This window comes from Strongylocentrotus purpuratus, unplaced genomic scaffold (genome assembly GCF_000002235.5).
Source record: "Strongylocentrotus purpuratus isolate Spur 01 unplaced genomic scaffold, Spur_5.0 spur5_scaffold_10, whole genome shotgun sequence".
NCBI lineage: Eukaryota > Metazoa > Echinodermata > Echinoidea > Camarodonta > Strongylocentrotidae > Strongylocentrotus > Strongylocentrotus purpuratus.
The window spans coordinates 25078697-25093001 of NW_022145595.1; the positions used below are offsets into that span (position 1 = coordinate 25078697).

General features: G+C 34.8%; 1 protein-coding gene across 1 annotated transcript in view; it reads left to right on the forward strand.

The window, feature by feature from the left end:
- Positions 1-14305, forward strand: part of LOC100891013 (zinc finger protein 271) — a 106387-nt gene that overhangs the window by 25649 nt on the left and 66433 nt on the right. The window contains exons 7-8 of the mRNA XM_030979874.1: positions 178-258; positions 7034-7114. Coding sequence (XP_030835734.1) covers positions 178-258; positions 7034-7114 — 162 coding nt within the window. The remainder of the gene's footprint in view (positions 1-177; positions 259-7033; positions 7115-14305) is intronic.

The following is a 14305-nucleotide window of genomic DNA, read 5'->3' on the forward strand; positions in this document are numbered from 1 at the left end:
ATTGTTACAGCCAAATTTACAGATTTCTCTCGCAAACTACTTCTAATTTCCTATTGAAAACTTCATATACATCAACATTTATACCGGTACACCGGCCAACTGCACATGCATTTCCGTAATTTTTAAGGGATTCAGTTTCTCTTGCCCAGGCATTTTGTACTTTCTTTTCCTCCCCAGATTTGGACAATGGACTAGACAAGATACGCTCACGTATAACAGCATGCAGTGGAGAGAAGTCCCATCTGTGTTTACATTGCAGTAAGACATCTACTGATGAGAAATGTGGTGAAAATCCTTATAACTGTTCCTATTGTGATAAAGTTTTTTCTTGCAAAAGTAATCTTACTATCCATTCAAGAACGCACACTGGAGAAAAGCCTTTTCATTGTCCTTATTGTGATAAAGGATTTCCTCAAAAGAATCACCTTACTAGCCACCTTAGAACACATACAGGAGAGAAACCCTTTAAGTGTTCCAAGTGTGATAAGGGTTTTTCTCGTATAAGTAACCTTAGAACCCATTCAAGAACCCACAGTGGTAAACAGCCTTATAAATGTTCCTATTGTGATAAAGTTTTTTCTTGCAAAAGTAACCTAACTATCCATTCAAGAAGGCACACTGGAGAAAAGCCTTTTCATTGTCCCTATTGTGATAAAGGATTTTCTCAAAATAATCACCTTACTAGCCACCTTAGATCACATACAGGAGAGAAACCCTTTAAGTGTTCCAAGTGTGATAAGGGATTTGCTAATAATAGTAGTCTTACTATCCATTCAAGAACGCACACTGGAGAAAAGCCTTTTCATTGTCCCTATTGTGATAAAGGATTTTCTCAAAGTAATCACCTTACTAGCCACCTTAGATCACATACAGGAGAGAAACCCTTTAAGTGTTCCAAGTGTGATAAGGGATTTGCTAATAATAGTAATCTTACTATCCATTCAAGAACACACACTGGAGAAAAGCCTTTTCATTGTCCCTATTGTGATAAAGGATTTTCTCAAAATAATCACCTTACTAGCCACCTTAGATCACATACAGGAGAGAAACCCTTTAAGTGTTCCAAGTGTGATAAGGGATTTGCTAATAATAGTAATCTTACTATCCATTCAAGAACGCACACTGGAGAAAAGCCTTTTCATTGTCCCTATTGTGATAAAGGATTTTCTCAAAATAATCACCTTACTATTCACCTTAGAACACATTCAGGAGAGAAACCCTTAATAAGTGTTCCCACTGTGATAAAGGATTTTGTTATAGATATCACCTGACCCAACATTTAAAAACACACACTGGAGAAAAAGCCTCATCGATGTTCCTATTGTGATAAAGGATTTTTTCAGAAGAATGACCTGACAAGCCACCTTAGAACACATTCAGGAGAGAAACCCTTAATAAGTGTTCCCACTGTGATAAAGGATTTTCTCAAAAGCATGACCGTACTATCCACCTTTTTTATTTTTATTTATTCCACATTTCCAGTGTGATAAAGGATTGTCTCTTAAAGGTAAAGACCAGTTTTGGAAATGCCCCCCTCTTAATAAATGAAATGGAAGCTCTTATTACCAACCATGTGAAAGAATTATGTTTTGACTAAGAAGCGATTATAAAAATTTTGCCGAGAAACCGCCTGTTAATTGATGTATTTGGTAAATTATTATATCTATTTGGATCTGATAGATATAACGGATGTGTCGTGCACGTGTGGGGGCAGTCCCATATACATCTTTCTGTGTACAGTGCTTGTAGCTTTATCAAGACTGAGCAAAATTTCTTATCATGTTGATAATTCCAAAACCTTGCAGTACACACCAATATTTATATGCTAGATGATCAACCTTTTCTGATGGATTCCACAAAGTTTCTTTCACAATGCAATCGCAATATGACCTGAACTGGTCTTTATCTTTAAAAGTACTCTTTTAACTCATTTAAGAACACATACCGGTAGTGGAGAAAAGTCTCATCGATGTTACTATTGTGATAAAGGATTTTTTTTTAAATCTAAGCTAACTAAGCACCTTAGAACACATACAGGAGAGAAATCCTTTAACCCTGACTGTACTGGGCTATTTTGAGCACCCTCTGACTGGGGGGGGGGGGGGCCTGGGAGGCCCCCACCCCCTTATGATCTCGGCCGTTGAATGTCCGATGAACACGAAAATTTGCATATTTATAGATAATTACGTAAGGAACAAGATGGTATAATTAGTTTTTTCTTAATATGCAAATTTTTGTCGTTATATCCTAATTAATTATGCAAAATGCTAATTTTATGCATTTAACAGAAAACTCTACATATTTGTCCGTAGTCTTGTGAAGAATCTTGAAAATGTATTGAATAAATGTTTTCTTCATCTCAAATTCATGAAGTTTCATTATTTTTATGATATTTGAAAATGAATAGGTTAATTTGCATAAATTATGAAAACACAAATTACGTATTCATGAATATCAAATATGGAACTATATTTAGGGAACTAGAATCATTACAAAAATTGTCAGACTCCACTTTTTGAATGTTGAAACTCATTATTCATATGAAACTTCTTTTCTAACAAAAAATAGTTATTTGATGTAATTAATAATGATAATTTATGCAAATTTGATGCGATTTTCAACTATTTATTTTCATATGTATTTTATTTTTTTAATTTCTTATTATATCTATTGTTTTATTTCTAATGTATTCTTTTGTTCTGGAATACATCAAGTTACTCTGAGAAACATATAAAAGCAATTTGATATCAATTCATATCTTCACATTTCTGATCGTACATGAATAGCACTTTTTTGATGACGTGAGCATACTAATTGTTATGTAACACCTTACAGGTATATCCGATTTTGACGAAAATAGTATCAAAATGTGCGCAAGACTTGAGGGAAAAAAGTTGTGAAACGACAATCAAAATTCCAAGCGGTTGCGGCGCGATCTCCGAAAATGTAGAGAGGCCCCCCCAGTACAGTAAGGGTTAAGTGTTCCAGGTGTGATGAGGGATTTCTTAATAAAAGTACTCTTAATCGCCATTTAAGAACGCACACTTTAGAAAAGCCTCATCGATGTTCCTATTGTGATAAAGGATTTAGGATAAAGGATTTAGAACTTACTATCCACCTCAGAACACACTCAGGAGAGAAACGCTTTAAAGGGCCACTCTAACCGAAACGGGTTTAAAAATGAAAAAATGATTTGTAGAATAATTTTTGACAGAGATTCCGTACAAGACAATGATTTTTCTTAGAAATCATCAATGATCCTGGAATCTAGCTCTAATAATAACGACTCAGAACGCTCAGAAAAAAAGCCCAATTTCGGAGCTGTATTGCGCAACTGTTTATGACGTCACTGCAGGAGCCTCTCTGGTGAAAAGGAGGGTGATTTAGGCATTAAATGTCTTCAAAAAGTCAAACTATGATATTAATTAAAGTTGATACTTATAGGAAATAAAATCAATTAAAAATAGTTTATTTTATAATTGAATGAGTTATTAAAGCAATTTATGCAGCTAACATGCCATGAAAGTGTGCATTTTAGTGTTTTATAAAAATGAAATTTCACTAATTGACTCTCTCCGGACCTATGAAATCGGCTAAAGGGAAGTGGCTTTGTGCGTGACGTCAGAACCGGGATATGCTTCATGCAGCTACAGAGACTAACTGCGATCTACACGCAAATGTTCAAAGAGTGGATGTCAGTTCCACTCTCTCAAAACTATTTAATATTGCCTGAATGATCAATATCTGACATACAATTGTCCTCTCCCGTCCTGAAACATATCCTTATGTCAATATTTATGTCACTATTGGCATTGAAAAAGTGACAATTTCTGTAAAATATCTGTTTACAACTTAGCTTTTTCACCAACTTTAGCTTGCCAGTTGTGCTGTAAGTAGGAGATAGTAGTATGAAAAACAAACCTAGCTGTGTTTCAAAATAAAATTATCTTTAGTAAAATCATGTTCTGAGGTGGAATTTCCTGGGACATAACAATGATTAATGTTTCTTCTCCATTTATATATGTCGATAACTATAGTTACATACTATAGAATAGTGTATTTCTCTCCGTTTTGTTTTGGTTTGGTTTAGTTTTGTAAGGGTTCTGTCTATCGCGAAATGCAAGCGATAACTGCATGTGTGTACAGTGCAGTGTTATTGAGAAAGTAGTTCCGTCATTCGCGCTAAATTAGAAGCTTTCTACATACACAATCTCACACTAGAATTAAGGCTGAAATTTCGTCATGAATGAAAAATTTGTACAAAACAGCATTTTAATGGACCTCGAAGTACCGTATCCGTGGATGAGGATCTCAACTTACAATTAATTGTAATGAATAAATTTGGCCACAAATCCTAGCAAAATAATTGATCTCGATAGTAAGTAGTAGATCGTATGTGAACGCCAAGCAAATGTACGTTTATGTTTGTTTTGATGTGGAGGCAGGTAATGTTAATCCTCCTGCGATACTACGACTACGTTCCACCAGCTGTATAGGTAATGCGGCAGCCAAGACCCGCACTTCTCGCGGATGAATCGTAACAACAGCAGAATCGCTAGCCAATCTATAGCCAAGATACGATCGACTAAAGGAAATATTCTTCGATTAGTTTGAATTTTATTTTATTCATAATAATGATTTAATCACCATTAACTTTTTTGTGTTCATAGTGAAAGAGGTAAAGTCTCTGTCTGATATGTCAAAGTGAAACTTCATTGTGCAATTGTGATAAAAATCGCCGGCTCCCAAATACCCATATATGCAGGCTTACTGCAAGACACAGCTGTGGACACAGCCTTAGTTTCACCTTCTTTTCCCCCTGGCTTTTTCAACATTTTTTGTTCACAAACAATACATTTTTTAGTATATCAAGATGGAAATATTAATGAGAATTAAATTACAAACGATGTTGTATTATAATTTATTCTAGTAAGGGACAAATAACACAAGTTGAAGCTTGTCTTTCCGCCTTATAATTTTATACATGCATTTTACTAGATACCCGGAAGTGGCCCACAAGCCACGCCTCCCTTTTCCGACGCCACAGCTTACGGCCGATTCTGATGACAATAGGGCAAATTTGTCCCAGAGAATAGGGCGATGTTTTCACCCAAATCTCGCTTTTACGAAAGTGTTATATTGTTTGAATGTCATTCAAGGTCATTATATGGCTTATAAGCTTTCTGTAGATATGAATATCTTCCTATTTAGAGATCTCCTTTGAATATCCACTTTAAAGAAAAAAGACATTTTTCCGAAAAATAATATGCACTTTCATAATAATCCCAGTACGTTTCATTTATGAATTACAATGAGATTGTAAGATCCTTAGTTGTAGGACAAATCAGACATGCCCGCCATGACGTCAAATGCGTCATCATGGCCACGTGACCGTATTACCTTTTTTAGAGGGGCGTAGCCCAGCAAGCGTGAGAACCGTGAAAAATGGATGGTTATTATCATTTTGGGGTCAATACAGAGATTTTCTGAAAAATCAGAAGCTGGAATATTAATAAGTAGAGGTGTATTCATGTTTTAAAAGGCTATGTTAGTTGGGTTAGAGTGGCCCTTTAAGTGTTCTCAGTGTGATAAAGGTTTTTCTCACAGAAGTAACCTTAGAACCTGATAATGTGTATGTTGATGAGGATCGACATTCATTTGACGCGACAATGTTGATTATGTAATCAAGCATCTTCACAGACAAAAGAATCTTTTACATTTCTTCAGATTCTTTTTGCTGGGCCAGGGTCCAGAGTGTAGTTTCAGGAAAAGTATTGTGATTTAATACCAGTTAGAGGACCAGTGAACCCCAAATTATGACAATTTGTGCGATATTAGATTGATTATTAAAGAAGCGGACACTGGAGACATACATCTGGACTCGCCAAACTTGGAAAAATACATATTCTCAACTGTCCTATTATCTTCTATTCCTTGGAAATGGATAGGATAAATTTTAATATGAAGTTTAAAATCATTGTTACAGCCAAATTTACAGCTTTCTCTTGTAAACCACTTCTAATTTCCTATTGAAAACTTCATATACGTCAACATTCATATGTACGCCCCAGCTGCACATGCATTTCCTTGATTTTTAAGCGATTCGGTTTCTCCTTGCCCAGGCATTTTGTAGATTCTACAAGGCACAGTTTTGTTTTTTATGGCTGACTGGCGATGGTTGTGATGAGATCAAAGCTTGGAAGCATGTTTGGAATGCCATTATACTTTTGCTGAATCAGGTGCATGAAATGTATTATGGTACCGATCAGTGTCCATTTAGGTCCATGGTTTATCCATCTAACCATACAGTGTAGAAAATCTTTATCTACTCCTCCTCTCATGGTTTGAGGTTTAATCAGTCACATCAACCTCGCAACCATATACTCTGTAACTTTTTAATGAAATTTTTGGTTGAAAAGCCAGAAATTCTGTTTCATGAATTAAAATTCACTGAATAGACTCCAATAAAAATTGGAGTGCAATTAAATTTCAGATTGTTTAATTATGCTTGATTCAATGTGGCTGATTGAATTTTTCATGATTGAATAAAACAATAGATTTAAATCGGAGGTACGAATTGTAATTTATTATCACCACCTACAGCACTGTATACACACACACACACAACATTTATATATTGTTTATTGCAGTTCATTGAAAGGCTCTTCAAAGTGAAGCTGATTTTTTTTCTCTTTTTCATTGTAGGAGCTAAATTGTTTTAAAAAGTGTAACCATTTTATCCAAAGGTCTTTTAATACAGGCTCAAATTGAAGCAACCCTATTAAGGTTGTAAACATTTGAGTAGGTCCCTTGTACATTTGAAAAACTTGATGGTAAAGCATTTATACTATCTGTAAATTGCATCAGCTGAAATCTTGTGACATAATTGCTGTGTCCTCCATCTTTGCAGCCTTCATGGATACTTACTTCCACACTTTCTCTGCTCGCTGTTAACATTCGTTTAACTTGGCTATGAAAAGAAAATTAACCACAAGATCATGCAGCAGAAACATGACTTTCTTTTCCTCCCCAGATTTGGACAATGGACAAGACAAGATATACTCACTAATAACAGCATGCAGTGGAGAGAAGTCCCATCTGTGTTTACATTGCAGTAAAACATTTACTGATGAGAAATGTGGTGAAAATCCTTATAAATGTTCCCAGTGTGAAAATGGGTTTCCTCATAAAAGTACTCTTATTAGTCATTTAAGAACACACAGTGGAGAAAAGCTTTATCAATGTCCCCATTGTGATAAAAGGTTTTCTGAGAAGACTAAGCTTACTAGGCACCTTAAAACACATACAGGAGAGAAATCCTTTCAGTGTTCATATTGTTGTAAAGGATTTTCTCAAAAGAATGAGCTTACTAGGCACCTTGGAACACATACAGGAGAGAAACCCTTTAAGTGTTCCTATTGTGTTAAAGGATTTTTTCAAAAGTCTAAGCTTACTAGGCACCTTGGAACACATACAGGAGAGAAACCCTTTAAGTGTTCTCAGTGTGATAAGGGTTTTTCTCGTAAAAGTACTCTTATAAATCATTTAAGAACACACAGTGGAGAAAAGCCTTATAAATGTTCCCATTGTGATACTGGTTTTTCTCAGCGAGGTCATCTAACCTGTCATATTAGGACACATACTAAAGAAAAGCCTTATAAATGTGCTTATTGTGACAAAGGATTTTCTCTACAGAATAAGTTTAATAGCCACCTTGGAACACATACAGGAGAGAAACCCTTTAAGTGTTCCCAGTGTGATAAGGGTTTTTCTCGTAAAAGTACCCTTATAAATCATTTAAGAACACACAGTGGTGAAAAGCCCTTTAAATGTTCCCAATGTGATAGAGGTTTTTCCCAACGAGGTCACCTAACCTATCATATTAGGACACATACTAGACAAATACCTTATCAATGTGCTTATTGTAATAAGAGATTTTCTCATAAAAGTGATATTACTAGCCACCTTCGAACACATACAGGAGAGAAATCGTTCAAGTGTCCCCAGTGTGATGAAAGATTTCATTTTAAATATCACTTGACCAGACATTTAAGAACACACAGTGGTGAAAAGTCTTATCGATGTCCCCATTGTGATAAAGAATTTTCTGAAAAGTCTAAGCTTACTAGCCACCTTAGAACACATACAGGAGAGAAACCTTTTAAGTGTTCCCAGTGTGATAGGGATTTTTCTCGTAAAAGCACTCTTATTAGTCATTTAAGAACACACAGTGGAGAAAAGCCTTATCGATGTTCCTATTGTGGTACAGGTTTTTCACAACAGAGTAATCTAACTTGTCATATTAGGACACATACAGGAGAAAAGCCTCATAAATGTCCAGATTGTAATGAGAGATTTTCTTATAAAAGGGCTGTAACTAGCCACCTTAGAACACATACAGGAGAGAAACCTGTAAAGTGTTCCTAATGTAATAAGGCATTTTCTTTTAAAGTGAGCTCACAAGGCATCTATAGAAACACATAAAAACCCTATAGCTGTTAAGATTGTATTACGATAAGAGATTTTGTTGTAACAATAATCTTTCTATTGATCTGACAATACATACTGGAGAAAAGCCATTTAAATATTTACTTAGTCAAAAGAGGGAGTCCATTCGGTGTAAAAAAAAAACAGTATCAGATCTTCCTGATCGCCTAATAACAAATGAAAAAAGGGACTCTGCTGCAAGTTCTCTGTTGTATAAGTGATCTTACTAGCCATCTTTGAACACATACAGGAGAGAAACCCTTTATGTGTTATAAGTGTGATAAGGTTTTTTCTAAAAGAAGTACATTTATTAACCATTTAAGAACACAAGTGGAGAAAACCCTAATCCATGTTCCCATTGTGACAAGGGATTTCCTTGCCGAAGCAATCTAGCGAAGCATGTTTTGACACATTCAGGAAAAAAAGCCTTGTCAATGTCCCTAATGTCATAGATTATTTCTCAAAGAAGTACCATTATAATCTATTAAAGAACGCACAGTCGAGAAACCCTTTTAAGCTTTTGTATTGTGATAAGGGATTTTCGCTTAAAAGTAATCTTACCCGTCATTTGAATATACATAGTGCAGAAATGCCATTTAAATGTTCAAATTGTTAATCCGAATGCATGCATGTCTTCCTCGTGTGATAAGGGATTTTCTGAATAAGTAAAAAGAAAGAAAAAGTGAACTAACCTTTATTTTAGAATGCACACTGAATAAATGGCATACCAATGTTCCTATTTTGATGAAGGGGATTTCTCAAGAAACTAAACTGGCAAAACATCTGAAGAAATTTGCTAGAGAAAAGCCTTATAGATGTTTGTATAGGGCAATTCAGTTTCCATGGTTTCTGGGAGCTCTATAGTGCTCCCTCAACCATTGCTGGATGGGGGGGGGGGGGCATCCATAAGCTTAGTAGGAGATCTTGGCAGGTGCATTGCCATCTTTCAACTAAAGCAGCGATACTATTCAGCATAATTAAAGGGCCCCTCTAACCAAACTAACATAGCCTTTCAAAACATGAATACACCTCTACTTATTAATATTCCAGCCTCTGATTTTTCAGAAAATCTCTAAATTGACAAAAAATGATAATAACCATCCACTTTTCCCAGATCTCACGCTTGCTAGGCTATGCCCCTAGAAACAAGGTAACGGTCATGTGGCTTGATGATGCATTTGACGTCATTGTGAGAATATCTGATTCGTCCTACAACCAAGGATCTTGGAATCTCATTGTAATTCAATGACAAAATATATAGCCAGAAACGTACTGGGATTATCAAGTGCATTGTTTTTTTTTCTTCAATTATTATCATAGTTTGCCTTTTTAAAGACATTTTAATGCCTTACGGTAATCACCCTCCTTTTCACCAGAGAGGCTCCTGCAGTCACGTCATACGCTATTGCGCAGTTCAGCTCTGAAAACTGTCGTCATTATTAAAGCTAGATTCCAGAATTATTGATTATATCTAAGAAAAATCATTGTCATGTTCGGAATCTCCGTCAAAAATTATTCTACATATCTTTTTTTCATTTTGTAACCCGTTTTGGTTAGAGTGGTCTTTTAAAGTTGTGGTATGGGGTCATGAATATGGTTCAAATGAACATATCAGAAGCATAAGCGATTTTACAATATTCAGTGAACTTTGACGTGGTTGAAATCAAGTCTAAAGTGATGAAATTGTAAATAATAAACTTTTTATGTTGTTTAGCGCCCTCTCAAGACTAATAGTACTTTAGCCTTAAAACAATGTTTCTTGACTACAATCTACCAATTTGCTATTCCCATTTGGAAATTATATATCAGAACCTCATATTCTGAGATTTTCATGGTCGCATCTACCATGAAATGGCCTTAGGCGCTATTTGAAATATTTGAAAGTTACCGGCCGAGAGCACCAGCAAATGTTTTAATATTCAATTTCTCAAAAACAGAAGTATTTTAGCGGCTAAATTTTCTAGTGCTTATAAAACAACCACTGGGGCATACAAATATATCAATATTTAAAAATTACTATCTTTCAAATTTTCAAAATTTCCCAAAACGTTGCATTTCCTTTAATGGACACTAGTAATGGCAGCTGGCACTTACATGTTCACGTCTCTGAATTGCTGTATTCTGATAAGAGATTTTTAAAAGGAAGGATTTTACTAATCTGACAAAGCAATTAAAAATCCACATTAGACAAAAATAACATTACAATGTTCCAAATGTGATGAGGAATTTTCTCCACAAAGTAATGTTACCTTATGTAAATATGAAAAACACCATGCAGATGCAGAAAGACAATAATTTTTTTTTCAGTCTAAAAGTCATTGATGTGTAGGCAAAAAAACATTCAAATTGTGACTGTACCCAAATTGGTTCATCTATCTGAATATTTATCAAAGAACACACCCACACATACACGCACGCACACACGCATACTTACATTGGGTGGAAATCGGGGACAGGTGTTTTATACCGTAAAATGGGGACATTATAATAAACGCCCTGACAACAATGACTCGTTGTTATTTATACTTCATTTATTGCCTCCATTCATAAAGTGAACCGAAAGTTTGATAAGGGGATTTATTTTGAAGAGAGTACTTTACATCCCAATTGGGGCCACAAAGAATACACAGGTGTGTCGGTCGTGTGAATGTTTTACCGATAAATAGGGGAAATGTGTATGCATGGACTAGGAGAGAATTTCACATTCCAACTGAGGTGCAAAGTCAATCATATGAAACTTAAAGTCAATGAAAGAGATACATGTATAACTATCTCTTAAGAAAAAACAACTATTGTTTTTCTGAAATAATCCTAACTTAATGCTGACATTGTAACTATTCTTCTCTCTAGGAGGGACAACCTCAATATGTACTACAAGTAACCAATTTAATGAACAAAACAACATGGGCCTTTTCTCGAAAGCTCCCTGGTTTAACCTGTTTAAATCAGTTATCTAACAACAATTAGCTAAAATTGTAACAAAGTGAGGTGCCTAGCAAATCAAATGAAGCATTCAATATTGTTAAAATCAACATATATTTCAATATATTTGTCAACTACAACATTTCTAAAAGCAGCAACGTAATGAACACTAGACTACAGTTATCTGAACAAAATGAGAATACAGCAAAGTTAGCCTCTTCATTATCGTATTTCCGTTGCCATGGAGCTTCAATTAACAGACACTATAATTTCGTAAATGATAACAATCTATTTGCATTTGAATTATGTGAAGAGTAATTGTGAAGTATAATTGACCCTTTGTTATTTTTTATATATATGAATGATATAATCAATACATCTGAATTATTACATTTTGTTTTATATGCGGACGATACCAACATATTTATTTCACATGCTGATAAAAGTACGCTTCAAAATTATGCAAATGTCGAATTAAACAAGATCACTTCCTGGTTCAAAGCTAACAAATTATTTCTCAATACTGACAAAACTAAATATGTTCTTTTGTTCAAATAAGCGCCAACAGAATTAAGCCACATTCAATCAATGTCTGCTTGTATTTTTATTGCTCAATCCATGCAAGATTACATTTCATTAAAACTTCCTGTGATTGTCAGAGAGTGTTTTCATGAGCCATAAAACATCTTCAATTTGATTTTTCAATAAAACTAGATAACCATAAAATACAAAGAGCAAGCATTATAAATTTCCTAGGAGTACAGATAGATGATAAGCTAACTTGGGTTAATCACATCTACTCCATTCGTGGAAAGCTTAGCATGTTGAGTAAGCTATTCTACCGCTGAAAACCCTTTTCACTTTGTACAATGCCATTGCCCTGCCTTATGTCAATTATTGTAGTCTTGTCTGGGGAGGGGCCAGCTCGTGTCATTTAAACAGGCTAAATACTTTACAAAAGAAAGCCATTCGTCTATCTTCAAACTCCCATTATCTTGCCCATACCCATCCGTTGTTTAAGAAACTGAATATATTAAATGTCTCTGTTTAATGTAACAATTAAAACAGGAGTCTTTATATATCGTTATCAGAACAATTTGTTACCACCTGTGTTTAATAATTACTTTGTTACAGTTGACAAGACACATAATGTCAACACAAGACAAAAACGTAACATTTTCTTGCCATATTCATGTTTAAAATTACGAAAGGTAAATTCTATACAACAAAAAGGAGGTGAATTTCGGAACAATATTGAAAACTCAATTAAAAATGTGACCACTCTAAATTCTTTCAAATCGAAATTCAAGTTGCGTTTTCTTGCCACATATGAATGAATTCCCTGATGCATACAATTACGTTATAAATTATGTCGTTCTGTATTATTGTGTTTTAGTTTGTAATGTCTTGTTTACGTCTTGCATTTTGTTATATTGTGAATTTTAATGTTTAATGTTTTGTATTTTCCACATTTGTCATTTATGTTATGGGTCAACCCACTTCCCTCAAGCCATCGGCTTTATCGGGTGCTAATGATCCATTGCACTTCTCAATGTATTGTTTTTGATTTTTTAAATGAAATAATAAATTGAATTGAATTGAAGAAAAAAACTGAAACACTTGAACTCGTTACAAAATTGTTGGTAATTATCGGAAAAGAATACATTGTGTTGAAACCAATAGCAATAAACTTCCTAAATTTAAGGAACAAATGACAGTTTTTTTCCTCTGCAGTGTTTCATATCTATTCTCTTAACAAAAAAGTTAAACTAATTAGGCAAAGCTAATCATCCATCTATATACAGGTGGTCCATAGGCGCCGGAAGCGGAGGGGGGGGGGTACTTTATAAAGAATGTACTTTATAGCAAAGGAAGGGTCATCATTTTTAAACAAAAACATAATTCTTATTGTTTTACGAGGAGCCCCATTGAGGGGTCTAACTAGATTTGTACAACTTTGCAAGCAAGACAAATTCAGATTATTCCGTGCTGAAAACTTGCATTTCTCAACACACTAAAAAGCTAATGAATGTAGAGACAATGTACGAACATTTAGGTTAAAGATTTACCTGCACATTTACCATGTTTACAAGTCTTATCTAGCAAGTTGATTGCAATACTGCACATTGTGCTGTCATGGAGGGGGGGGGGCCAAGCATGACCCCCCCCCTGAATGAAGCAAGCGAGGGGGTCCATGTGGGGCTCAAATCGATTTCATATTGACTAGGCACAAAACTTTCAGTGAATTTGTGTGGTTGACAATGTTATTTGAAATAGAATTAGTTTTCTTTTGTAAATTATGTAGTCAATTGACCAAATCTACCAGGGGTAAATCATGGTATGAATCAGTTTGAATCAGTTGTCTAAATAAGGAGTCTAAATAAGGACGTCAGAACGTCCATGAGGTTTTACTAACAAGATTAAAATTATGTTATTTAAAAGTCTTTTGAGCATAAAGAGCGAGCCAAACCTTCCAGACCAATTCACTGACTTTAGAAGAAAACAATACTGTCAAAAGCAGATGGGGACAAGTTCTGGCATATTTTGACTATCCATAATTAGACAACTGATTTACAAGATGGTTTCACTTAAACTAGTCATCATCAGTAGTTCTTAAATAAAATTTCATTTTCATGTAAAAAATTAATACTCCCTAGGCTAGGGAGGTTTATTACTATGGGATTTCCAGCGAAATAAAAATTAAATCATGTGGAGCACAAGAGCAAGCAACTTAACATCTAGCGTTTCTAGCATTTGCAGTGATTTTGTTTCGAATAAAATCTTTTATGTTTCTCCACGTTCTCCTATTCAGTACTGTTTCATTTTTCATGCATATTTCTATTTCATTTTTACCTGGAAAAATTCCCCATAGTAATATACCTCCCTAGATGCCTTC